We start from the raw sequence: 24,387 nt of genomic DNA on the forward strand, positions 1-24,387 counted from the left end.
GAGGATCCACGTCTCACCTTTTGGCGTTTCGCTTCACAAGCAATGGAAAAGGGTGCGATGAGGACTAATTTTCCTTCTCCTCAGCCGGCCAAATACTTTCAATCATGCACGCAAAATGAGTCGTCTGTTGCTTTCAAAGCGTGCGTGTCTGTGGCCTTTCGCTCTTTCGACTCGATGAAGGACAAATATTCAGTGGCGTCTCTTGATGACTCTCACCTCTCGATGTCTGTTCCAAAGGCGACCGGGGACGGGGTTAGGATATGGACACGATAACATGCGTCAGCCACCGTCTGCCAACACAGGATCTCAGCTTGCTCCATACTTGTTCGTGATGAAAATATCCCCGAGGTGTCGACTTGATTGCTGGCAATCGACTTTCTGGAATTAACCCTGATTCAAGGTCATAATCTGATACCTGGTGCCGAATTGCTCAAAGGTCATCTCATCAGGAAATTCCAGCCTTGATCGTTGGCAAACCCTGTAAGCTTCTCGGTAACATGTGATTTGTCAACGGAGACTAAATCGGAATCGGGGTAATTCGTGATGATCTTCCTCGCGAGACGCGAGAACGGGCATTCTCACCTTGCAAAAGTCCCTTTGTTGGTTTTCTCAATGGGCTAGCAAACTTTGGACACTCTGGAACGATCCCCTTCTTAACTTTGATACCGCAATTTCGTGAGTGCTTTCGCTCAGGGAGAAGAATTGCGCTGCGTACTATGAGAATACCGCTAGGATTAAAGCTTATCTTGGTAATCTTCAAATCCGCACCGGCCCTTTCCCCAACGGCTAGAGAGTAGCCCTTGCACATCCCTGCACATAGCTTCCTCCAAAGTTTCCTATCGATAATGACGGTTGTGAGATCCCTTTTGAATTAATCTACCATTTTCAGGAAAGAGTTTCGTTTGGCTCATCAACCTTTATCATGCCCCACGCGACCCCCTTGCGCTGTTTCGAAACTCTAGCTTCCGAATGAATTGATTGAACAGTCAAAGCCGTCGGTGCTTGACGGCACCATAACGATCAGTCAAGTATGGGCAGTGATTCATGAAATGATATATTGGGCTTCTTATTATACCTGGAAAATTTGACTAGGATGACTAGACAAATCAGCACGCGAAGGGATGTCGGGAACTTCAGGAACAGGCCGGAAATGTTCCATTCCCATATTCGCCCTTTCACGTTTCGGAACCGCTTGAACATTTGAGGACAATGGACCTTTCACAGTGAATTCTGTCAAAGGGTTTAGTGGAGGAGAGGGTCGTCGTCGGGCCCAGCCCGCCAGGTCATCGTATTCGGGCTCCCCCCAGCAACTGTAGGTCCCGCCACTCGTCCGTTACTGGATGGCAGCATCATCATCATCATCAATCAATCAAATCAATTATAACGTTGGTGGTTTAATTTAATCGAGCTGGCTCATTAAGGTTGATTCTGCCACAACTCCACTTCCCGCATAAACCCGAAGATGGTAGGCCGATGAAGCCACCAAATCGCCTTCTACCCGGGTAGTCAATGCCGTTTGGTGCAGCGATGCCTCGGCAGGCCCTATAGGCATACGTACCCCGGAGGGCAACTAGAGTGCATAGCCGATCTCACCAAGCTCTACCCCGGATTTTGCTATCCCGTTGCATTCAATCTGCGGAGAAACACGGTAAATCAACACCGGCCCCTCCGACCTGCACTCAGCCTAACTCTCAATTCCGTGTCACTCTCAAGATCAAAAGGGGGATTTGGGGGAAAAATCAGCTGATGAGAGACCGAATCCCAGTTAAGGTTGGTCGTTGGAGCTTACGGATCGACGGAACTGCGCCCCGTTCGGCAAACGCTCCCCAAAGACGAAGAGTGCCCAGGTGATCAAACGTGGGCTATTCATCATTCCTAATTCGTCCGCGCCAAAGGAAAGCAACCAACCGACAAAAAGGCAAAGAGCCGGTCTCACATGCGGAAATGATAGTGCTAAAATCAATATATACAAATATCATGAGATCCCCGGTCATTTCCAATCCTGTTTTCTTCTCTCTGTGCTAAAGGCTGACAAGACTTCTGTTAATATCAATTCTGCATAGGACCTCCGTGCCTCCATTCAAGAGCTGATTCGATTGGAAACTACATTTTCTACTCCTTTCAGGTTCCATATACAGTACAGGATTGTCAAGAACGTTCCTGTCTAGTCGGCTCCATCGGAAGCTCGAGTCTCAGCGTTGAGGCTCGACTGGCGCATCGCTCCCAGACCATCAGTATAGCGCGTTAATCATCGTCTTTATCATCATTATCATAATGTCTTCTGCTAGCCAGACTGAACCTCGGATTGACGCCTCAGGAGAGGAGCGCATCAATGACGTCCCTGTTCCTGCTCCCCTTGGTCTGGGAACATATCTCCGCCTTGCGCCAGTCTTTTCGACTACTTTCCCTCAACGTGCGCAGGAGGTGCAAGATACCGGCCCGGTCCCTCCAACTCTATCGGCCTTGGCCAAGCTCGTCGCAGAGTCTGCTATCGCTGAGGATACTTTGAATGTCAATCCTGGCTCTGAGGAGACTGAGCGGCGATTCAGCAGCATCAGCGCTTCTAGTAGCACATCTACTGACAGCGAAGGAGCAGAGCGGCGACGCTTCCTCAAATTGGCACCTGTCTACTACGGTGGAAAAGTTGGGTCCAGTGACTTTGCTGAAGTTGAGTGATTGAGCATGCGGATGACATGTCGATGCGAATAATGATATGTTACGTGAGCGTATCCATGAGCCCGTTCTTTTTGTTTCTTTGACGTTATGATTTAATTCTTTCATTGACCGTGGGTGGTTTTTAATTTCACTTCTCTTTAGGATTGAAACATGGAATGTTGAGCGTCAGTCTCTCTTTGTATTATTAATACGCATTGATGCGGAATTAAACATTTGTATTCGGGAATAAATGATCATTCTTGGCAACCTGGCTCACAGAGAATTTAAAGAAGCGGTGTTCATCACCTACACTTCTATGGGAACGTACTAATTGCTATTCATTAGTAGGTAAGGCTTCAATATTTGCAATGTTCAATTCACTTGCTGTATGAAGCAACGATTTATGCTAGTATCAGTGCGTAAGTCTCACTTAATTATAACTCCAAGGGATCCGGCTTTTTCAGGCATAGAGTTCTCGCCGTTCAATCGAATATATTGCAGGTCTGAAGTTCTAAGGTTTACTCACTTTGGGGTCGCCAAATGTCACTGTGGGTCGCCAGGGTCGCTATACCCCAGTTCCGTTCGTTGCTTATCGGAGCTGCGATAAGGTTAAGAGCTCTAGCTAAGCTGGGGCTACTGTAGAATTATTACAGTACGACAAGAAAAGAGGTATCATCTAACCTACGCGTTTCAATGAGTGGAAGTGCAGTAAAGAAGCATCAAAATGTAAAAATGAGCCGCTTGGCTTTTCGTAATGGCAGCAAAGAAGTTTCTGTGATTCTGACCGTGCTAGATCGCTTCTCAGAGCAGTGTGGTTCCTGGATGTTTGTTGATTGCAGCATCATGACGTCGAAGGGTCTTTCCACATAAAACACGAGCTCCTTCCCCAAGTGGTCGTTCATGACCACGTCCCTGTTCCAAATTTGAGGAGCTCATAAATGTCTCCCCATATAAATTGCCGATTACTTGCTTCTTCCTTTCTTTCATCTTCTTCCACCCTCCGTCTTACATCGAGCCAATTGAGGACCGGCCTTTACCACAGATCGCCACAGCCTTACATCCCTCTGAACTCCCACTATTCTGCATTCTCTTTTCGCTCACGTTTCTTCTCTGCTTATACCGCCAAGATGTCTTCCTCTGCTGCTGGAGAAAAGGGCACTTTTAAGCCCGTTGCCGAGAAGCAGAGTCAGGATTTACCTGGGTAAGTCACAGCAATGATCATATGTTATCCCGACAATGGTCCAGCGCTTCCCTAGCCTCCTTGAGGTCGCTATGATCACTTGTGGTCAAAGAGATGCACCCTGTCATCCATTCCAGCAGCTTATTGGACTTTCAAGTTTGACAGCGAACTTCAATTAGAATGGAGAAGCTTACAACTGATATAAAATTAGGTCGGAGCAAGAAATGAAGCCCACGAGCGAGTCGCTTAAGTTCGAAGGAGAAGGCAGATTTGTCGAATATAAAGGCGTTGGAAAACTTAATAGACGGAAGGTTCTAATCACTGGAGGAGAGTAAGTCAAGCGACCTTTATCACTACTGCTCCGATACTAACCGTTCAACCAAGCTCTGGAATTGGCCGAGCCGTTGCCGTTATGATGGCCAGGGAAGGTGCAGATATTACCATTGTCTACCTGCCCGACGAGCAACAAGATGCAGAACAGACCAAAGAACTGGTGGAGCGCGAGCATCAGAAATGCTTGCTCTTCCCGGGCAATCTTATGGACAATGACACGTGCAAAAAGGCCGTCGAGGCCCACATAAGAGAGTATTGCTTTCACTCGTCTGGATTTTACAAAGGCATTCTACTGATCCATATACAGACATGGTGGCCTGAATATTCTCGTCAACAATGCCTCTAAGCAGTTGATGTGCACCGACTTTGCGGAAATTGATCTTGACAATGTAGAGAGCACTTTCCGAAGCAACATTCTCCAGATGTTCGCCATTACAAAATACGCTCTCAATCATCTGCGCAAGGGTGACTCGTATGTGTTCCTTACCAATGTGCATGCGTTTACTAACTAAGAAGTAGTATCATCAATACTACCTCGGTGGTTGCCTTTCGCGGCACCGGAGCTATGGTCGACTATGCCGCTACGAAGGGGGCTATTGTTGGCTTTACTAGGGCGCTTGCCAAACAATTGATCCCCAAGGGAATTGTAAGTCTGACCGATCTTAGTGTACAAAAATGCTACATACTAATACTTTCTATAGAGGGTTAATGCGGTTGCGTATGTGTTCTGTCACTGATAAAACTTATGACGGTATGCTGATGTTTTTATTTTCCAGACCTGGGCCCGTTCATACTCCGCTGCAGCCGGCTTCTAGGCCCGCCGAGCAAATGGAAGGTTTTGGACAAAAGTCTCAGATTGGCAGGCCAGGCCAGCCGAGTGAGATTGCTCCGACTTACGTCTTCCTTGCAAGCAAAGAAAGTGAACTTTACTGTGAGTCGAATAGGACATATGTATCTGTTCCGGTGAAAGACTGACACAGAACTTAGATGGCCAAATCATGCACCCGTATCCGCTGGGGTAAGCTTATTTTTCTGACGTTTGCCTGCTCCATGAAATTCCGAGTCTGGCTGACTTATATTAGTGATTAATCTACTCGCGTCGAGACACTTTTGACAATGGATCGCCGCAATTCAGAGGCAGGAAGGGTTCCGATGGCTTTTCAAATCAGCTTTACTCCAACTCTTTTATGTGAGCGCTGAAATAGCTGAACATATGGTTGTTGCTTTACATGCGGTTATGGATTTATTTATCAGCAATGAAGGCGTTCGTGCGAATTTCTTCAAAAAGTAGAGGCTTTTCGCGCTATTTATATTTTCTCTACTGGCGCTAGCTTTGTTAGCTATGATCAATTGATCACTCTGAAGCATCTTTACCAATACAAGGAATGTACCTTTTGACAAGACCGCTAAGGCTTTGCAAATCAATGTGAATCTATCTCTTGAACAAGACGTGTGGCATTATGCCATGCATCTCTTAGAAGCACGCTATTGCAGTTGGTATCCATGTCAATATTGAAGGTATGGCTGAATCCCCAGCATGTCCTTGTGTCATGAAAGCCTTTGTCGAAATAATGGCGCGTCTGTCTTGATTTGGATCCCATACTTTGTTTTGACGCTATAAGGTATCACTATATGAATATTCAAAAGCACATGCGCGTATATAACAAGATCCTTTGACCGAATTGACGCCAATAACCAGACATGACGAGCAAAAGCTGGTATCCAATACCTTTGACCCTACTTCATTTGCCTTCTCTGCCCTGTTTGTCCTCCTCCACCATTCTTCGTTCCAGACTAATCTCAAGGACCTTTCTCCTCGTACCACCCAGACTCCGGAGCCGATCATCCTTGCGATCAAAATATATCGCCCACAGCGACTCTCTTTCATCACCCGCATCAGCCTCCTCATCCTCATCCTTATCCTTATCCCTATCCCCGTCTCCATTCCCCTTTCCACCATTATTAACCTTGACCTCCTCCTCGACCGCCACGAACCCTTCCCACCCTTCCAGCGTCAGCCCCACCTCGTCCTCCGTCCAGTCCCACGGCCCAACGATGTGTTCCCGGCTCTGCGTCCGGTTGCCGTACTTGATCTCCATCGTGTCCTTGTCCGCGTACAGCCAGTTCAGCATCGGCGGATCGTCCGAAATCGTACTCACCAGCCCCCGCGGCCGCGGCGGCGGGCGCTCTTCGTCGGGATACACAATGTAGAATGCCGTCACGGGATGCGCTTGCGAGAGATCGTGCAGTGTTGGTCCTTGTCCTTGTCCTTTTCCTTGTCCTTGGTCTTGACTTTTTCCTTGGCTCTGACTTTGTTTTTGGTTTTGGCTTTGGCTTTGGCTTTGTCCTTGGGAATCGCTGGCGTTGGTTTGAGTGCCGTTGCGTGAGCGGATAGCGAGCGAAGTGTTCTTGTTCGCTGAAGAGGCCTCGTTTTCGTTGTTTTCGTTGTTTTGGCGCTTTGAACGACCGCCACCCCGCGACGCAACATACACTTTGCCATTCTTCAGGACCAGATGCCGGCCGTGTATTTCCTTGGCCCGATTCGAGCGCGCATCGCAGAACACGTCGAGGTGGAACTTGTCCAGGCGGGATTCCTGCTCGTCTTGCTTGTTCTGTTCGCGCTGCTGCGCGACGCCTTCGCAGACCCCGATGGTCGTGGGGATTGCAGCGATGGTGAGCAGTCCGAGGACCATTTTTTTCTTTGTCTCTGTTCTTTTCTTTTCTTATCTTCTTGCTTTTTCTTTTTTCTCTACACTTTCCCTTTCTTTTTTTCGTTCGATTTGATTTCCTCTCTTGAGGTTCCCGTTTCCTTTCGTGTGACTGTGTGACTTTTGCGCAACTGCGTTCTTTGGTTTGGGTCTTTGTCCTCTTTCGTTCGGGTTCTTGCAACAAGTCTCGAAAACCAGAGAAGGTTTGTAAAGCGGCGGCTGCTTCGAATAGGATATTATTGGCCCGTCTTAGTATGCGATATACTGTATGCTGAATCCGGAGATTTCGTTTCGCGTCTGGCGAATTGTAGATGGGAGAAAGATGTAAATCGTATAATCACTACAAGGGAAAAACCGGTTCTGAAGTTAAGTATCGTCGCCAGGACTGTACGGTGTAAGCTACAGGTAATTGCGGAGACGGCGTATGTATATGTGGGGGCGGGTATCTGCGCCCGACGACCGACGACCGACAACCGACGTCAGACGTCATCCGCCGAGCACCCCTCGACCCTCTTACCAACTCTACTGTATTGGCGCCGGTAAGTCAATTCAGTACACAGCTGTCGGTCAACTACTGCGATAACACAAGTTGGGTTAATTTCTAAAGAAATTATTCTTGGTGAAGACAAAAAAAAGGAAAGAAAAGGGGAAAACCAAATAAGAAAAAGGATATTGAAAATGAAAATGAAAGAGAAGAGAAGAGAAAGGAAGAGAAAGGAAGAGAAAGGAAGAGAAAGGAAGAGAAAGGAAGAGAAAGGAAGAGAAAGGAAGAGAAAGGAAGAGAAAGGAAGAGAAAGGAAAAGAAAAGATATAGAAGGGATAGAAAAAATAACTTGCAAATAAGAAATCAAAAATATAAAATGAAAAAATTGAAAGAAGGATAGCTGTTGCATCGTACGAATAGCGTGCACAAGGACAAGAATATTTTTGGTATGGCTAATTCACGGAAGAGCAAAACGAGTTTCTAAAGCATCGTAATTCGTATCTCGTCTATCTACTGTCTGCCGTCTAATGTCTAATGTCTAATATGCATGGTGCTGTCTATGATGCATATTTAAGATTATGCGCTGAGGTAACAGAAAAACAGGTGAAAATCAAACGTCAAAAGTCCACCATTCTCCGCTGATACTACCAGCCCCAAACTCCCCACCAGCAACGCACCTCGGCTGGTCTGCCGTCACGTCCTCCCCAGTCGTCGTAACCAACCTCCTCGCCCTGATCTTTCAGTCCCAGACCAATATCAGCCAGCCTGTCCTTGAGTTCCTGAATCTGCGGAGCATATGCATCGCGGAAAGGTAGCTCAACCACGACCCGAGCATTCTTGTCCGTGCTCAGCCAGGCTCGTACGGTTTGGACAAAGAGCCGTGGGTGATCGGGAGAGTAGATTGGGTCTGCTGCCAGAATGATAGAGTAGCGACCAGTGCTAGGCACACCTTCAACTCCCGAATAGTGAGTCCAGTCGAGAACTCCAGTCGAGACCGATCCACCATGCTCAGCGATCCGAGCGCGGTTGGTTTCAGCGTTGCGAGAAAGGTTCTCAACAATCTCCGGAAGATCGGTGAGGTGAACATGAGCCCCCCATACCGTTGCGGCTGCCATCCCAACGAGACCCGTTCCAGCGCCAAGCTCCAGGATCGGCCCAGCTTGTTGTGCGTCTTTTGCGATAATGTCCAAGAGATGAAGACGTTTCGAGAGGAGAAACGACGAGGCCCATGTCTTGAAGCCGAGATTATCAGCCGTAAGAGATGGTTCGTAAAGAACAATTTCTGCCTCCGAGCCCCCGTTATTAGTGGGTATGGTAAAGCTTCGGGTGACAGCAGGCATAGCTGAGTGTTGTCAGTCAGTGATTTTACGCGTCAAGTCTAGTATCGAGCGTACCTGTGCGACCTGAACGCTCACAGAGTCGGACGCTGGCTAGTTCCCAAATTTGCTCCTTGGTCTCCTCATCCTTGATCCAAGCCAACTGACTAGCAATTATAGAGGTCAAATACTTTGTTACCCCTTCAGGATTTACTTGCTTGGTGGTAAGGCGTGCAGCTCCAATCTTCGAATCCCACGAAAATGGCTGGTAAGAAAGCAAGGCTAAGGTATCGATGAGTGCTTCGGCGGACGGCTTCGTATACAATTGCGGTAAATCCAGGACTGTCAGGCTCAGGTCAGCTCATGGACCGCGAAATATAGCCAACGTATATTTTCTCACCATGAAGTTGCTCCCCACCATCCTCTCCATCGTGGTAGTCAACGTCGACCGTCATCGCGACCCTTGATCAAGCACCCAGTCGAACATACCCGGGGGAGATCTGGGGGGGTCCACAATTATTATTTCCTTTGTTTGCTGCAGACTCCTGAAATTTTCATTGGTCCGTGCGTCTCGGTTGGGTGAGATAAGCGATAACAAAATGAAGGGACTTCTCGGAGCGAGGGAGGTACTTCGGTCCGACATCTCAGTCGACGCTGAAAGAGGAAGTTCCCTCGGAAAATCCCTGCTGCCCCCGGAGAGAAAACGGGCCGATGGTATATGCCGGCACAACAGCCTCTGAGAAGCAAGGAAATGACACCGCAGTACCAGCACCACTCGTGCATTGGAAGTTTTTGGGAAGAAGTCAAGAAAAAAAATACAAGTATAAGTCCCCTCGTGTATCGGCCAGAGGATTACCTTGAGCATCCTCTTGATCAATTCAATGTCGCTTTGAAGCCATGATATGCCTGTTCAATGTCAAAGGAAAGCTCCCGAGCCTGCTCCTCTGAGAGCTCCTCGGTCGCCCGCATTTGATTCAGCGTGATAAGCCATTGGACAATCTTTCCACGATTTTCAAAGTCGCGGTCTGTAACGTTGTTGACGGAATGAATGACGTCAGAAAGAAGTGGGTGAAGACTGTCCTTTGATACCAAGTTCAATTTCAGAGCATCGAGGAATGTGATGAAGTTCTCTGTTGCTGCCAAAATGAGACTTCCAGCAGCGGAACTCGGACCAACAGATGGAGTGGCATGCGAAGCTTGCTCCACCGTCGCTGGCAGACCTACCCGCAGCCGCTCTGTTGCTCGAGGACATTCTATCTGTGACCATCGTTAACCAATTTCAGCCAGATGTGTAGAAACAAAACTGTGCATACCTCCCATTCATTCTTGAAAGTCTCTAGATCAACGAATGCTTTGGCCACCGTGTCGTCGCTCAAATTGGATTTGTATTGTTTGAGCAATCTATTGCATGTCTCGGTATACTCGGTTTCAGCAATTGAATCTTTTATATAAGCCTTTTCAAGAGCGTCAAGTGTTAAAATGATGCTGTATATCTCAGCTAAAGAGTCAAAGAGGTCTCTTTCGGCCGCCGTTGATGTGAGTTTGACCTCCTGCCGTTGATCAGCCACAGTGTGCATATCAAGAGTAGGGAAACACTGACCTCATCTAAATTAATGGTAGCTGAAAGGTTCGTGTTGGGCGTATAGCTATACGGAGTTGGCGCATAAGACAGTTGTCTCCCATACATCGCTTCGATTATGGGTGGTCAAATCTTGAGATCCCTGGTAATACCACCGTCGAGAATCAAGCTGAAGCTGGAGCTCCCGACCAAACACTCGCTGATGGGGTGAAGCCTTGGCGCTCACGAGTCAGTTACGCGAACCACAGGGAAAGTTCAACCGTGAAGGCGGAGGCGGAATTTGCCGAGGAAATTTCTTAGCCCACCTCTACCCTGCCTGAATTAGTCTCTAGGATTTTGCGAAAATTCAAGAACCACAACAATTATTGGACTGACAGTGACATCGCAGTAATATTTCTGCGTTAGCCCCTGTCATCAAACAAAATGGCGAAAAGTTCTAAAAAGTCCCAGAGAAAGTTCGAAAAGAACCATCTCAAGGACACAATAGAACGCCGAAAGGAATTTGCCAAGATAAAGCAGCGCAATCAACAAAAGGATAAAAAGAAGGCAAGGAACGAGAAAGAAAGATCTGCCAATGCAACCGAAGAGACCTCTGTTGCGCCGACCGCCGCCAATGACAAGGGAAAGGAAAATCCTTTTGGGGAGATGAGCGTGGACGACTTCTTCCAGGGCGGATTCGACATTCCCGAAGCACCTAAGAAGAACGGAGCAAAATCCAAACTGCCTTCAAAGTCTACTGGCAAAAGGAAGAGATCGTCACCTGCAGACTCTGATGATGAATCTGCCGCAGATTCGGTCGAAGAGAATCCTGTTGCCGATGACAGCGATAACTCCGCAGAGGAAGACAACGTTTTCAGCATGCATAAGCAAGAACTTGAAGCCTTGGCGGAGAAGGATCCTGAGTTCTACAAGTATCTCAAGGAGAATGATGCTGAACTCCTTGACTTCGGTGAAAATGGGGATTTGGCTGAGGTTGACCAACTGAGTGGAAGTGAAGACGACGAGGGACCAAAAAAGAAGCGGAAGAAGGCTGAAGCTGAGGATGCCGAGGATGCACAGGATGCGTCGGAAGTCACAATGGCTATGGTGAAAAAATGGACCGCCGCTCTTACCACTCAGCGTTCTTTGAGGGCAATGCGTCAAGTTGTTTTGGCTTTCAGAGCAGCAGCTCATTCGGACGAGGAGGACGGGAAGCAATACAAGTACTCGATATCAAATCCAGACGGTAAGTACTGATTAAAATACGTTCTATCATGTCCCTTCTTCTAATCACTTACTTTAGTCTACCATGAATTGCTTGTGCTCACCTTAAAGCACGTTCCCGAAGTTCTAAACCACCACTTACCAGCTAAGGAGAGTAGTTCGGGAAAGATGTTAGTAAATTGCTCCTTAATGCACGGAAAAATATCTGCTGACAATCTAACAGCCGTGTCTCCACCGATTCCAAGAAGTTCCGCACACTTACGCCTCTCTTGAAATCCCACACGACCTCCCTTCTCCACCTTTTGAGCCATCTCTCCGATGCTGCAACGATCAAACTGACTCTTTCCTCATTGATGCCACTGCTTCCGTACATTTTGTCATTCAGGAAGCTGCTCCGGGAAATCATCAAGTCCGTTGTAGAGATCTGGTCGGATTCATCGAGCACTGAAGCCACTAGAATTTCAGCCTTTTTGATTGTCCGCCGACTTACGGTTATTGGCGATGCAGGATTACGAGAGGCCGTTTTAAAGACTGTCTACCGCGGACTTGTACAGGGCTGCCGCAACACTACCATTCATAGCATGCCGGGCATCAACTTGATGAAAAATTCAGCCGCTGAATTATGGGGAATTGACGAGCAGGTTGGATATACAACCGGGTTCACTTTCATTAGACAATTGGCAATCCACCTTCGTGGAAGTATCACCCATACTACGAAGGTACTGCCCTCCTTCATACTTGCCCCGTAACGTCCGTATAGGTTTTTCGCTTTTGCTAACGTCGATGAAGGAATCTTACAAAGCCATTTACAATTGGCAATACGTCCACTCTCTAGATTTCTGGTCCCGAGTCCTCTCATCGCATTGCGAATCGTTGCACGAAGCCCAAACTGGCAAAGAATCTCTCCTCCGACCTCTCATTTATCCGACAGTCCAGATCACTCTCGGTGCCATGCGCCTGATTCCTACTGCGCAGTATTTCCCCTTGAGATTCCAACTCACCCGGTCACTTCTCCGGGTGTCTCGTGCTACCGGGACGTATATTCCGCTTTCAGCTTCACTTCTCGAGGTGCTCAATTCGAGTGAGATGAACAAGCCCCCTAAGGCTAGCACGACAAAGGCTTTGGACTTCTCCATGAACATCCGTGCGCCGAAATCTTACCTTCGTACGCGCGTTTACCAAGATGGCATCGGCGAGCAACTTGCTGAGTTGCTGTCCGAGTTTTTTGTCTTGTGGTGCAAGAATATTGCTTTCCCTGAACTTTCTTTGCCGGCAACCGTTCTTCTCAGACGCTGGCTTAAGACTGCGTCGTCAAAAGCGGGCAAAGGTCCAGGCAAACGGGGTCGCCCTTCTGGCAAAGGTGGAGCAGGCATCAAAAATTCCAAAGTAACATCTGCTATAGTCTTAGTCCTTCACAAGATCGAGGATAATGCACGATGGGTTGAAGAGCGCCGGGCTAGAGTGGATTTCGCGCCTAGCGACCGCGCAGCCGTTGACGCATTTTTGAAGGATGTAGAGTGGGAAAAGACACCCCTCGGCGCCTTTGTGGTTGGGCAAAGAAAAGCTAGGGAGAAACGCGATCGACTGCTGGAGGAAGGCAGGCGCGAGGATGAGCGCAAGAAAAATGATGAGCGTGAGGAGAGAAAACGGGAAATGGCCGTTGAAGATGAACAAGACGGTTTTAGCGGAAGCGATGATGATGCATCGAGCGACGAAGAGGAAGGAGAGCACGAAATGGAGGAGGAAGACGAAGACGAGATTGAGGATGAAGACGAGGATGAGATTGAAATGGAAGACGAGTAGAATAGGCCCACCAAGGGTAAAAAATTGTGTCCGCTTTGTTCAAATAAAATAGCATCCTAGTCGCAACAATTACAGTCATTTGACCTTGGACTTTCCTGATGTCCAAAGACGCCACAACATGCTGTGGCGCGCTCTCGCTGGGATTGGATTGTGCTGTGCTCCGATGCGTCGTCTGTCGGTAAATTCCGTAGCGCTGATCTCTAGACCGTGGTTATGGCTTTTAACTGTCAACAACCAAAATATTGAGAGGATCGATAAAGATGAGAATAACATGGCCATCAGCTGAGATGTTCTCAACGTATTAAGTTGGCCTTTTCTTATAGTCTACAAATACAAATGAGCTAGAGATTACATGCCATCTTGATTTTTCTCTGTTCTTTTGTACTGATGGCAAAATCGTACAAATCACTTAAGGAGGACTTCGTGTCCAATCTCACGGGAGGAGATATTTCAGAGATCAATTATGTCACATTTGTAGCGCCGGTACGTTTCCCATTCTGTCATTGATTGATTGTATAATGCGTGAAATCTTTCATTAAATTCAATCCGCCTGAGTATTGAGATATCAAATAACCTAATGCTTACTTCAACACTCAAGGCTGCTGCACTACTTTGGTCTTCATTACAAAGTCGACAAAAGTTTTTTCTTTCTTACGGTCCAACAGCATTTGTAACGGACTTCCTACTCAACTGTGGGGCAATTCTTTTTGCAATAACTTCATATTCCTCAGCACCAATATTGCTCAACATACTCTTGTTAACGCCAGCTTTGTTGCTATATGCTTTCCCTCCGGCGTCGCCGGCACGGAATAAAAAGTTGAAACCCAGGGGTGAAGAAAAGGAAAGGTCAAAAAATGACCATTTGCATCTTTCAACTCCAAAAACTGGACGGATTGCGGGCGGACTCGAAGGAGATCATACGCAGACCTCTGAGTCGTCCGCACCACAGCTCGATCCTTTTCCCATCAGACCATTCTTAACAACATATAGAGGTACAATGCTTATCATCACCGCAATTGCTATCTTGGCTGTCGACTTCCGAGTCTTTCCACGGCGGTTTGCCAAGGTCGAGACCTGGGGCACCTCACTTATGGATCTTGGGGTTGGTTCATTTGTGTTTTCGGCCGGCGTCGTCTCCGCAAAAGACGCTTTGAAGACAAGATTGTCAGGATCATCAGTTACTCTGAAGAATCGTCTTTTGAAATCGATCCGCCATTCGCTGCCATTAATGATTTTGGGTTTGATCAGGCTCTATAGCGTCAAAGGTCTTGACTACGCTGAGCATGTTACTGAGTACGGAGTCCACTGGAATTTCTTCTTTACACTGGGGCTACTTCCACCATTTGTGGCTCTTTGCGACACCGCCTTCAGATTTATCCCATCGTATACGGTGCTGTCAATCATAGTGGGCCTGACTTACGAGGTTGTGCTTCAAACGACGTCACTCCAAGCTTTTGTTCTTACTGCGCCTAGAAAGGACTTGTTTTCGCAAAATCGAGAAGGCATCTTTTCATTCTTCGGATACCTTGCCATATTCCTAGCAGGCGAGTCCATAGGGATGTATGCCTTGCCTCGCCATCATTCCGGGCGGAAAGATTCGTCTCCGAATAAAGAGCGCAAGCGGCTCATTGTCTCGCTTCTCTCTCAAACCGCATTGTGGACAGGTTTATTTTACGTTTGTGCAAGTTACAAATATGGCTTCGATCTTCGCGTATCTCGGCGATTGGCGAATCTGCCATATTTCCTCTGGGTCACAGCCTTCAACTGCGGTCAGATTTTCTTGTTCTGCGTCATCGAAACGCTTTGTTTCCCGGGCGTGCATACTGCGGCCGACAGAACGACAGAGCGCGCGAGGTGCGATGAAGCAACAAGCAGAGTCCTACGCGCATACAACCGCAACGGGCTTGGCATCTTCTTGCTGGCGAATCTTCTGACTGGTCTTGTCAATATCGCCCTGCCGACGCTGACCATGGGTCCTCTGCCAGCCATGGCAACGTTGCTAGGATACACTAGTTTACTCACGGGAGTGGCGGCCGCGTTGGATCAGCGTGGCATCAGTATCAAACTATAAATATGGACGTGTTCCCTGTCCGTCTTCAAATAGCTCAATTGACAATGACCCGACACGGGGAACGAATTGACCAGTCAGAATTTTGAACCGCTACCCTTTGCATTTTCAGTCATTGGCCGAGCAACTGATACTGCTGTTCTACATCACGTCGAGCTTTATTTACGAACAGACTAGAAGCCACGTTTGTTTACCTTGTATAATGGTCATTGAGCCATCAGGACTTTTACTCGGAATCTGCGGACGTGACCAATGCCAAAGACCATAAATGACTGTAGCATCTGTTTCAAATATCTCAGATCATCAACCGACGTTCATTGATTTAGAAGCTGGGGAAATCGTCTACCAGGATCAGGTGTCTATAATGAGCATGTTTATCACGACGCGTGGAGTAATAATGGCTGCAATACTCGCCAGTAACTTTGCCTGTGTAGCAGGCGAGCGGTCCTGCTCATCTCAGGACTCGTTTCAGGGGTGCATTAGTGTCGGGAATTCCTTGGCTGGAGAGTCTCTCCAGCCGACGTCGTATTATTCTTGCTGCACGCCCACGCGCACTGAAGCATGGCATTTCCTATTCTGATTCGGCACTCATCAAGTTATTATGACCTTGAAAGCAATCGCAAAATATTCTGTGTGTGGATTAGCAGTCAATCGATACATTTCTTTCGAGCCACCGGCATGGTGCCGTCGACTTTAATCCAGATGAAGGCGTATAACGATAAAATCTTGAACAAATTCAAGTCTGTGCCTCTCCCGATTACCAAAAGGGAAAAATTCTTCGCCGCTTTTCCCTTGCTGGAATCCCCGTGGCTAGCCGTCCCACGTGTAACTTGTCATTCTCAAAGTAAGCAAACACAATGGCAGATGGGTTTTTCCATGGGAATAAAGAAAGGACTACAGTGGTACATTGTTCTGTTGATGGGAAGTGGCTGAGACTCTTACAATCTGCCGTTCCAAAAGTTGCCCGTTGTTATTCGACGTGATTAAGATGCAGGTACGATACCTCTGCTCATTCAATGCACGAGTCAGGGGTAATCTGTTAGCAGCAGCATGGGGGCGAACTAGCTGGACTTTGTAGCATGCGGGTCATCCTCTTACAGTAGCACAAAAAGTAGGCAATTGGCAGTTAGCATGTTTTGGCCCCTGTCGCCGTACCAGTGCATGTCAATTGTCCGGAGTACAGTTAGCAAAGCCAAGCGAACAATCAACCAGCGAATGTGCGAGGAGGGAAAAAATGGGCTGCGGCCCACACAACAACGCAGGGCGCGATAGGATCATACAAGATACCTAGATACAAGTAATCGGCCCTGGCCTGACTCGGCCTGGGGAATACCCCGGCGGCCGAGTCTCGCGCGAGATGTGTTAACCCAGATCGATCGCGATGCAGCTGCTGTGGTCATGCCGTTGTCCAATTCAACCTCGGCAGCTCTAATCCACTGGAGGAATACCTATGGCTGATAACGTTAGTTATCCGCGATTGAGAGCAAAATGAATATGGAAGAGAACTTTGAGATGGCAATCTACAAACAAATCTGCAAAGTAAACATACTCCGGTACGGACTACACCGTCTAGACAAAAAGGATGAAATCCTGGCCATGTTTTGGCCCAATCGCCCAAGGCCAAAAATGCAGCACAGTGCAGTAGAGTACCTAGAGTAGTAGTATCACTGTACTACGAAGATTGTCCGTGCCGTAGGCGAACCATACCGAATCGACTATGGAGCCAAAGAGAATCGCGTGCATGCAATCTGCGAGGGGAAAGGGCGTAGGCCAAGAACCTGCATCTACGATGATGCGTAGCCGGGATCATATCTTGCCCTGCAACACGTTGAGATTGATTTGAATCAAAAGGTGATACCACGCGCCTGTTCATGCTGTTCATCATGGGGGCCTTGTGCTTATGTTGTCGAGGGATCTCAAGCAGATGCATCATCTGGAGCCACACATGCGTTGCGCGAGTGGAAGAGACAGCTGTTCATCTTGGTCATCTGTCACTTTTCTCTAGACCTCGCACGGAGACCAAGTACAGTGTACAATTTGATTTTTACAGAGCTAAATTTGGCTGGGTCTTTTTCGACAAGGTGATCTATTTTCATGTTTTGCTCCGTTGCAGAAAAATGCACAAACAGGTTCTGTTAGATGGACGGATAATGAACTTAAAGTATACATACAAAGTTACTGTACGACTACTCCGATAATAATTGTGGCGGCGGGTCAAGTCAAGCGGGAAAGAAAAGACACCAGGGAAATTGCGACGGATCCACTGCGCTTTCCAATCTGGTCAGTCCCTGGTCAACCCCCCCCCTGCTCGTGGCTGTTGTGTGGTGACGATTCAATTGTACAGTGATAATGACACCCACGGATCCCTTACCACAATGCCAAAGATCCAGAGGTAAAATCAGAGTAGTAAAATAATTAGAAGAAATCCACAGATACCATTCCATAGTGAATGCATCTTCATTCACTAATATTTTACCTTGAATTTTTCTATTTGAAATCGTATCCGCTGATACCGCGGTCAAAAACATTCTAGTTATGGCCACCAGTGTTCGCGGGAGCTAGCTGGGTACTAACTGACGGTATTTGCAGTCCGAGTCTACTTAGTGCTGTGCGTACCAAGTTTTATCGGCGACCTTCAAGGAACCATTCGCTACCGGCCGAGATAATCCGCCAAGCTGCAACACTTAATTGATTTCCAAAACTTCCTAACCGCGACCGAGCTTCTGCCCGAACCCAACCTCATCCGCTGCTGGAAGGGCCCACAACCCCCCCATTATTATCAGAAAAGAGAAGATCCACCACACAAAGGCTCTCCCTTTCCTAGCCAGCCCTTCGCTGTATGTTCCCCCCCACGGAATAATAGTGACAGCCTTCTGCAAACAAGTCCACCGATTGGAAAACCCATCGGTGTCGGGAAGATCATCCACAGCAACCCACAGACTTGCCCAAGGTGGTCAGCGGACGCAATTCAGCATGGCTGGGGTGACCCGCCCATAGTGGATCACTTGTGAGCAAACATCGACTCTGTGGCAGCAGTTGAACACAAACAGCCATTCACATCAAGTTATTATTTCCTTCCCCCATACAGTAAGTACCGTACTCTGTACCCACCACCTACCTACCGATCCCCTAGAGGCACGGACAAGAGCCTCTTGCTTTGGACAAGAAGTTCGTCTCTGCTCATACCCCTCCCTGCCCCCTATAGCCCTCTTGAGACTGATTCGTCCGTTGTCAGGCCTCGTCAGATCTTCCCGCGTTTCGCGGTCTCGAGGCTCGGCTTGTGATTGTAGCCGCAACACCAACGCCAGGTCATCTCGTCTCCGGTACCTGTGCTCTCACCGACAACCAGCCATCCACAGAGCCAGGCGTGCAAGGGGAGCGCGTCTGTCATCAACCTTTGCAGTCCGCTCAACTGTCTTCCTGACTTTGAGTCTGTTGTCAATTTTCTGCCTTGGGGCCCTTTCTCCCCTCAGAAGGCTGCCGCAGTCGTTTTACACGACTGGTCCAAACAAAGACTTGAAGATCGGGCTGCCCGTTCGCCGACCTGCGCCTTCCGTTTGGTTAGTCGATTCCCTTGACTCCTTCCCAAATTCTCACTGACCTCTTGAACTGGAAGCCGTCACGCGTGGTCTGTTTCGATTTGCCCAACGCTCCTTGACGCGGAAGAGTCTCTTGACGAACCAAAGCGCTTATTGCGGGACAAAACATCTCAACGTCGCTGGCGACACTCTGCTTAACTCGGATTTGTTTTGCCTCTGAGCCGCATTGACGATACCTCGAGCTAGAGATCTGGAACTTGTACAAGCGGATCAAAACTCATCTGGAGTACGAGCTTGCGTCTCAGCTTTACGTTTCTGGTCTTTCACTTCGCCATCCCATTGGGAAATTGAACGACGCCGGCGAAACCATTCGGCTGTCTTTTTCATCATAGGGGCTCTTCACACGTTATTTTAATCGCCTTGGCCCACGACTCTCATCAGTCGTGTCCGCTGAACAAATACAAAGATCGAAATGTCGTCCGCTGCGACGCAGGCACCGCCTCAGCTGTCGCAAGTTCCTGGTCCAACCTCACCTTCAGGACGGCACTATCACCACTCACCCCCGCATGACCCTCTTCCGCCTTCTGTTTCTACGCGTCCTTCTCGAAGGCGCCCAAGTGCGATTGATACTTCGATAGCTACTTCAAACCAACCGCCCTTGTCGCATTCACCCGCTGCATCACCTCAACAAACCATGTCGTCCTCGTCTCGCGCCGCAGCCCACTCTGCGCAGGCTTCCCCTGTTGTTGCATCTCCTTCATCCCCGCTCTCAAACGTACCACGGGCCGTCGACTCTTCTGCCGGTCCTCCATTTGCCCTCCCCCCTCGAACCTCATCTCAGCAGCAAAGATCAACGACTACCGCTCAATCCTCGTCCCATCATGCCAATAACTACACATCGACATCTCGCCAACCAAACCGGACGGCAGACGACCGACCGTCTTCGGCAAAGGTCGCTGCTACCAGTCATGTGGACGAGGGGTTTCGGGATCGAGCAAAAGACGATGCGATCGCCGCCGCCGCGGCAGCCGCTGCGCGGTCTCGAAGAAAAGCTCAGTCGCCCCAAGACGGACCCCGTCGATCTTCGAGCACGCGGGAGACTCGAGGGGCCCATTCACCGCAAGGCAAAGTCCACAGTCATTCCTCGGCAGCAATGGCAACCGCCAACGCTGCTGGCGTATCCAAGGAGGGCAGTGCTGTCATTAACCGCGTCGTTGTGACTGACCCTCAGGTGGACGTCGCTCGAGAAAGAGAACGCATGGCCGAGGCCCGCCCGACCCCTGCTGGCACCGATATCACACCTGTGACCGGCCTCGGCCTAGTCAGCAGCGAAGGTGTCGAAGATGGCGGAAGAGGTGCGGCCAAAAGTCGACCGGAGCATTCAGCGAGCCAGACGCGGCGAACAGAGACAAAGTTTGGCGATTACATTCTGGGTCAGACGCTCGGAGAAGGAGAATTTGGGAAAGTGAAGATTGGATGGAAGAAGGAAAATGGTATTGAGGTGGCCGTCAAGCTCATCCGACGCGAGTCGCTCGGGACCAACCCTAGCCGCTTGCCCAAGATTTACCGGGAGATTTCAATCCTTCGGGGACTGGCGCACCCAAACATTGTCCGACTGCATGAAATGGTCGAAACGGAGCGACATATAGGCATCATCTTGGAATACGCATCCGGCGGTGAACTGTTTGATTACATTCTCCATCACCGATATCTGAAAGATAACGCCGCTCGTCGTTTGTTCGCCCAACTCGTGTCTGGTGTTGGATATTTGCATAAGAAGGGCATCGTGCATCGCGATCTGAAACTCGAGAATCTACTTCTGGACCGAAATCGCAACATTATCATCACCGACTTTGGCTTTGCCAACACATTCGACCCTCACGACGAGTTGGGAGATGAAATCGAGTACAACCTCTCCAATAAGGAATTTGTGCGTCGGATGGATCTCGACGATGTTCGAGATAACGGCTTCCGCAGAGGAGATTTGATGCAGACAAGTTGTGGAAGTCCCTGTTACGCCGCACCTGAGCTGGTCGTGAGTGACTCGTTGTATACGGGCCGGAAGGTAGACGTGTGGAGCTGTGGTGTCATCTTGGTAAGTCGTTTCCCCCTTCTTCCCTTTTGCTTTCTCAACTCCATTAGAGTGGCATGGACAAGACGGACTGCATCCGATCGATCTGACTTAGTAATACTTGGACAATTAGTACGCCATGCTCGCTGGTTATCTGCCATTTGATGACGATCCAGCAAACCCTGAGGGCGACAATATCAATCTATTATACAAGTACATTGTTTCGACGCCACTCACGTTCCCAGAGTATGTTACTCCACATGCTCGTGATCTCCTTCGGCGCATCCTCGTTCCAGATCCACGCAAGCGCGCAGACCTTTTTGAAGTTGCTCGACATAGTTGGCTCAGCGAATATTCTCATGTGGTCTCCTTTATTACAAGCACGACCACGACGAGTGGCGATATTGCAAACACGACTGTATCTTCAGGTATGTCATTTCATATAGATGGGACAGTTTATTTTACGAGTAGAGCTCCTCTAACATCTGTAAAAAAAAAAGACGACCAACAAAACATTCCTCTGGCCCGAAGTGCCTCGGTCCGCGAGCCTGCAAAGGCGCATCAGGTCTTTTCACCTGGTGCGCTTGGTCAAAAACATGGGCACATTGATCCGGAGGAAGCTGAGAAACCTAAAACTCAAAGAGACGCCAAACGACGGACTGTACAGGTCGAGTACGTTGCACCGCAGTCTCAGACTGCCCGAGGCGACGCTGCTCCGCCAGTGGCTTCATCGTCCACTGCAGCCACTGCGGATCCCACCACTGCTCCTTCAACAACGCGGACACGTGCTCGGGCTGGAAGCCAAGATCCGGCAGACGTTTCCAGGCAGACCGCCGCTACCTCCACTTCACGCCCTACCACCTCCAGGATCCCCGTGCCTGAATCACTTGGTGCAGGATCCGAGGCTAGGAGACAGCAAGGACCACCGGTTGCGCAGAACGGCGGCCAGCGCAGAGGTTCGGCTCCCCAGGCTTCTGGACGACCTCAATCCCGCCCGGCCGGAAAGCCTCGTGCGATCACGGATACGCCCAGCGGTTCGACGGGTGGCGCTGTGGCAAGCTCAGTCCCGACGGCTCGGCCGCGGACAGGCGGTTCAATGGCGTCGATGGGTCCAAGGCCAGAAAGCATGAGATTGCCTTCTCGCGGGAATTCGTACAGCCAGCCCGCAGCGCCGGCAGTCGCGGCAACTAACGCTCACGGTAAACTTGCTCAGCCCAAATATTCCGTTTCGCATCCGATACCTCAACAGGAGACTGCCGCTCAGGACGAGCCTATTGGCCGGCCTAGCACGCAGCAGGCCCCTACCAACTATGCTCAGCATCCGGAAGCAATGGAGGTGGGTGCGGGTGGCAGAAGTCACAAGCGATCCAATACGGTCAGCGGTCTTGGAGAAAAGATTTTTGGTCGATCTGGATCCGTTTTTAGTGGTCGAAATCAGACACCATCTTCTCACGAGCAAGGGCCGCAGAAATTACAGAAGTCCTACCCACCCACCAGCATGGCGGGCCCAATTTCAGCCGCAGACAGCCCTCGCCCATCGATTGACTCCCGTCGCTCTATATCCTTTGCGTTTGGCCGGAAAAACAGTGATCTGGGCGGACCACCAGCTGACCGAAGCCGGAGGTTTTCTTTGCTCCCATCTTCATTTTCCTTTCGGGCCTTTGGCAGCGGCGGTTCGGCGCGCGATCAGCCTCCCTCGACCTCTTATTCAGTGAGCGGTCCTCCCCCGAGCCGAGGCTACTCTCGACATCAGCAAGCCGTACCTTTTGACAAGAAGACGAGCCCGCCGGCTAGCGCCAGCACTGATGGTACTCCTCAGCTTGTATCGGAGGGACGAAACGGGGGCAGCAATCGCGGTAGCCCGATCCTCCAGCAGGGAAGGTCTGTGGATAAGTCTGTTGGTTCTCTTCCACCTGGTCTCAGGCAACCGCATCAGCCATACGCCGCTACAAATTATGCCAGTTACCAAGAGAAACTTGGCTCAAAGAACATTGAATATGCTGCCCAGCATGCAGCCTTGCGATCTGATCACACCTTGCCAACTGGGTCAGATGTCTCGCTGAGTGGAGGTGCGGCCAATGCTCGCCACAAACGAAGCGCAACTCAACCCCATTATGCTTCGCCTGATTTTGTCAGTGGTCCGAGTGACAACTATTATCACTCCCAGCCGTCTCCATCGCCTCCACCACACCAACAACAGCAACAGCTACAGCAATACTACGGGCGTCCTACGCGCGGTCCGTCGCTCCTGCAGAAAAGCCATCGCAAGTTTACAGATGCTTATGAGCAGGAACATGATGCTGGACGAGTCCATAGTCAGCATGGCGCAAGTTCAGGCGCAGCTAAAAAGGTCATGGACTTTTTCAGGCGAAGAGGCAAGGCTCGTGTTGGTGATGAGAGATGAACTGTCGTGCTAAGATCATGAATAATGGATTTGGCACACATTACAAAGCCTTTCACGCCTGGTCTTCGACATGGGCTGGATAGTTCGTCCCACACACACCGGTGTTTTTTCTGGTGTGATACCTGGTCAAGCGCTTGGCTTTTAAGAGCAGCTTTCCTTGAGGCTGCATTCGCTGTGTTAATGGACGAATTTTCGAGCAATTGTGACCAAGGAATTTTCGAAGGCGATTGTTCTGTCCCATCGCCCTCTTCGAACGTGGATGTACCAGGCCAAAGACAAGAAGCAACGGGCTGAAATACAAGCTTGAGAAGGCAAACACTGCCTTCTGGTCGTGCTGTTCATACACTCATGACGGCCCTCTCATGCATCTCTCTCCCGCATGCATCTTTGCTTATTGTTCTCGATCAACTTCTCACATTACAACTCCCCTGGTCTGCTGTGCTCTTCTTCACTTTGCTGTACCCTTTTCTTCTTTTTCTACAGATTTTTTTTTCTTTCTTCGGCAAGGAGGTTTTCCAAAGATAGCATGCCATTCCTGCATTGAAGCATCATCAAGTGTTTGTCCAGCGTGCCAAGCATGGCGAGCACTAGAGCATCGATTCCCCATATGTTCTGATCCTCTTTTTTTTTTCCACCCATCTTCTTCCTCCTTTTCACTTTTGCAATTTTCTCCTGTCCATTACCGAGTTTCACAGTACCCAGGTTATGTTTTTTTTTTTTTTTTCGCTATTGTCTTTTTCTAGCTTGCATACCGTTCTGTTCTGTTCTGTTCTGTTCACAGTCCTAATACTTTGTGAACTTTTTCTCATATACTCTTCCCACCCCTGCCCCCTTGACCCTTTGTTTTCTTCTCTTTTTTTGTTCTTCTTTTTTTTAATCTCTTTTAAGCAAAGGGTTGTGGATAGATGTATGCTTATTCAACTGCACATTTTCCTTCTTTCTTTTTTCTTTTCCCTTTTTTTTCCTTTCCTCACCCTTCGAGTCATTTCGGTTATTCTTTGTCCTCTGTCCTCTGTCTTTGTGGTTTTCATATTCGGTAGCGCG

The 24,387-nt window shown here is 49.0% G+C and overlaps 8 protein-coding genes across 8 annotated transcripts; 5 read left to right on the top strand and 3 right to left on the bottom strand.

Annotated features, from left to right (window-relative positions):
- Positions 1–2,274: 2,274 nt before the first annotated feature.
- On the top strand, positions 2,275–2,676 carry L228DRAFT_268509 (hypothetical protein; the record flags this gene model as incomplete). Its single annotated transcript, XM_018335144.1, has 1 exon — positions 2,275–2,676. The coding sequence occupies one exon, from the start codon at positions 2,275–2,277 to the stop codon at positions 2,674–2,676; it is 402 nt and encodes a 133-aa protein (XP_018187564.1).
- An 839-nt stretch (positions 2,677–3,515) lies between these two features.
- On the top strand, positions 3,516–5,552 carry L228DRAFT_247623 (oxidoreductase). Its single transcript, XM_018332686.1, has 9 exons — positions 3,516–3,856; positions 4,047–4,166; positions 4,220–4,420; positions 4,476–4,640; positions 4,688–4,814; positions 4,870–4,886; positions 4,945–5,099; positions 5,156–5,186; positions 5,251–5,552. The coding sequence occupies exons 1-9, from the start codon at positions 3,594–3,596 to the stop codon at positions 5,255–5,257; spliced, it is 1,086 nt and encodes a 361-aa protein (XP_018187565.1). The 5' UTR covers positions 3,516–3,593; the 3' UTR covers positions 5,258–5,552.
- A 358-nt stretch (positions 5,553–5,910) lies between these two features.
- On the bottom strand, positions 5,911–6,861 carry L228DRAFT_268511 (hypothetical protein; the record flags this gene model as incomplete). Its single annotated transcript, XM_018335145.1, has 1 exon — positions 5,911–6,861. The coding sequence occupies one exon, from the start codon at positions 6,859–6,861 to the stop codon at positions 5,911–5,913; it is 951 nt and encodes a 316-aa protein (XP_018187566.1).
- Positions 6,862–8,004: 1,143 nt separating this feature from the next.
- L228DRAFT_268512 (putative glucose-inducible SAM-dependent methyltransferase Rrg1) lies at positions 8,005–9,131 on the bottom strand (the record flags this gene model as incomplete). Its single annotated transcript, XM_018335146.1, has 3 exons — positions 8,005–8,702; positions 8,755–9,018; positions 9,077–9,131. 3 exons carry the CDS (start codon positions 9,129–9,131, stop codon positions 8,005–8,007), a joined length of 1,017 nt encoding a protein of 338 aa, XP_018187567.1.
- A 418-nt stretch (positions 9,132–9,549) lies between these two features.
- L228DRAFT_268513 (ESCRT-1 complex, Vps28 subunit) lies at positions 9,550–10,363 on the bottom strand (the record flags this gene model as incomplete). The annotated part of the gene is made up of 3 exons (XM_018335147.1): positions 9,550–9,933; positions 9,990–10,226; positions 10,277–10,363. The coding sequence occupies 3 exons, from the start codon at positions 10,361–10,363 to the stop codon at positions 9,550–9,552; spliced, it is 708 nt and encodes a 235-aa protein (XP_018187568.1).
- A 109-nt stretch (positions 10,364–10,472) lies between these two features.
- On the top strand, positions 10,473–13,352 carry L228DRAFT_247626 (Noc2-domain-containing protein). The gene is made up of 4 exons (XM_018332687.1): positions 10,473–11,480; positions 11,538–11,628; positions 11,682–12,177; positions 12,248–13,352. The coding sequence occupies exons 1-4, from the start codon at positions 10,679–10,681 to the stop codon at positions 13,259–13,261; spliced, it is 2,403 nt and encodes an 800-aa protein (XP_018187569.1). The 5' UTR covers positions 10,473–10,678; the 3' UTR covers positions 13,262–13,352.
- Positions 13,353–13,509: 157 nt separating this feature from the next.
- L228DRAFT_144950 (GPI-anchored wall transfer protein 1) lies at positions 13,510–15,465 on the top strand. Its single transcript, XM_018329211.1, has 2 exons — positions 13,510–13,744; positions 13,860–15,465. Exons 1-2 carry the CDS (start codon positions 13,649–13,651, stop codon positions 15,330–15,332), a joined length of 1,569 nt encoding a protein of 522 aa, XP_018187570.1. The 5' UTR covers positions 13,510–13,648; the 3' UTR covers positions 15,333–15,465.
- A 4,661-nt stretch (positions 15,466–20,126) lies between these two features.
- L228DRAFT_211154 (kinase-like protein) lies at positions 20,127–21,294 on the top strand (the record flags this gene model as incomplete). The annotated part of the gene is made up of 2 exons (XM_018329886.1): positions 20,127–20,963; positions 21,073–21,294. Coding segments are annotated over 2 exons (1,059 nt in total), but the record flags the coding sequence as incomplete, so codon positions are not given.
- Between the last annotated feature and the right edge of the window lie 3,093 nt (positions 21,295–24,387).

The sequence above is a fragment of the Xylona heveae genome (genome assembly GCF_001619985.1).
Source record: "Xylona heveae TC161 unplaced genomic scaffold L228scaffold_6, whole genome shotgun sequence".
Taxonomy (NCBI): Eukaryota; Fungi; Ascomycota; class Xylonomycetes; order Xylonales; family Xylonaceae; genus Xylona; species Xylona heveae.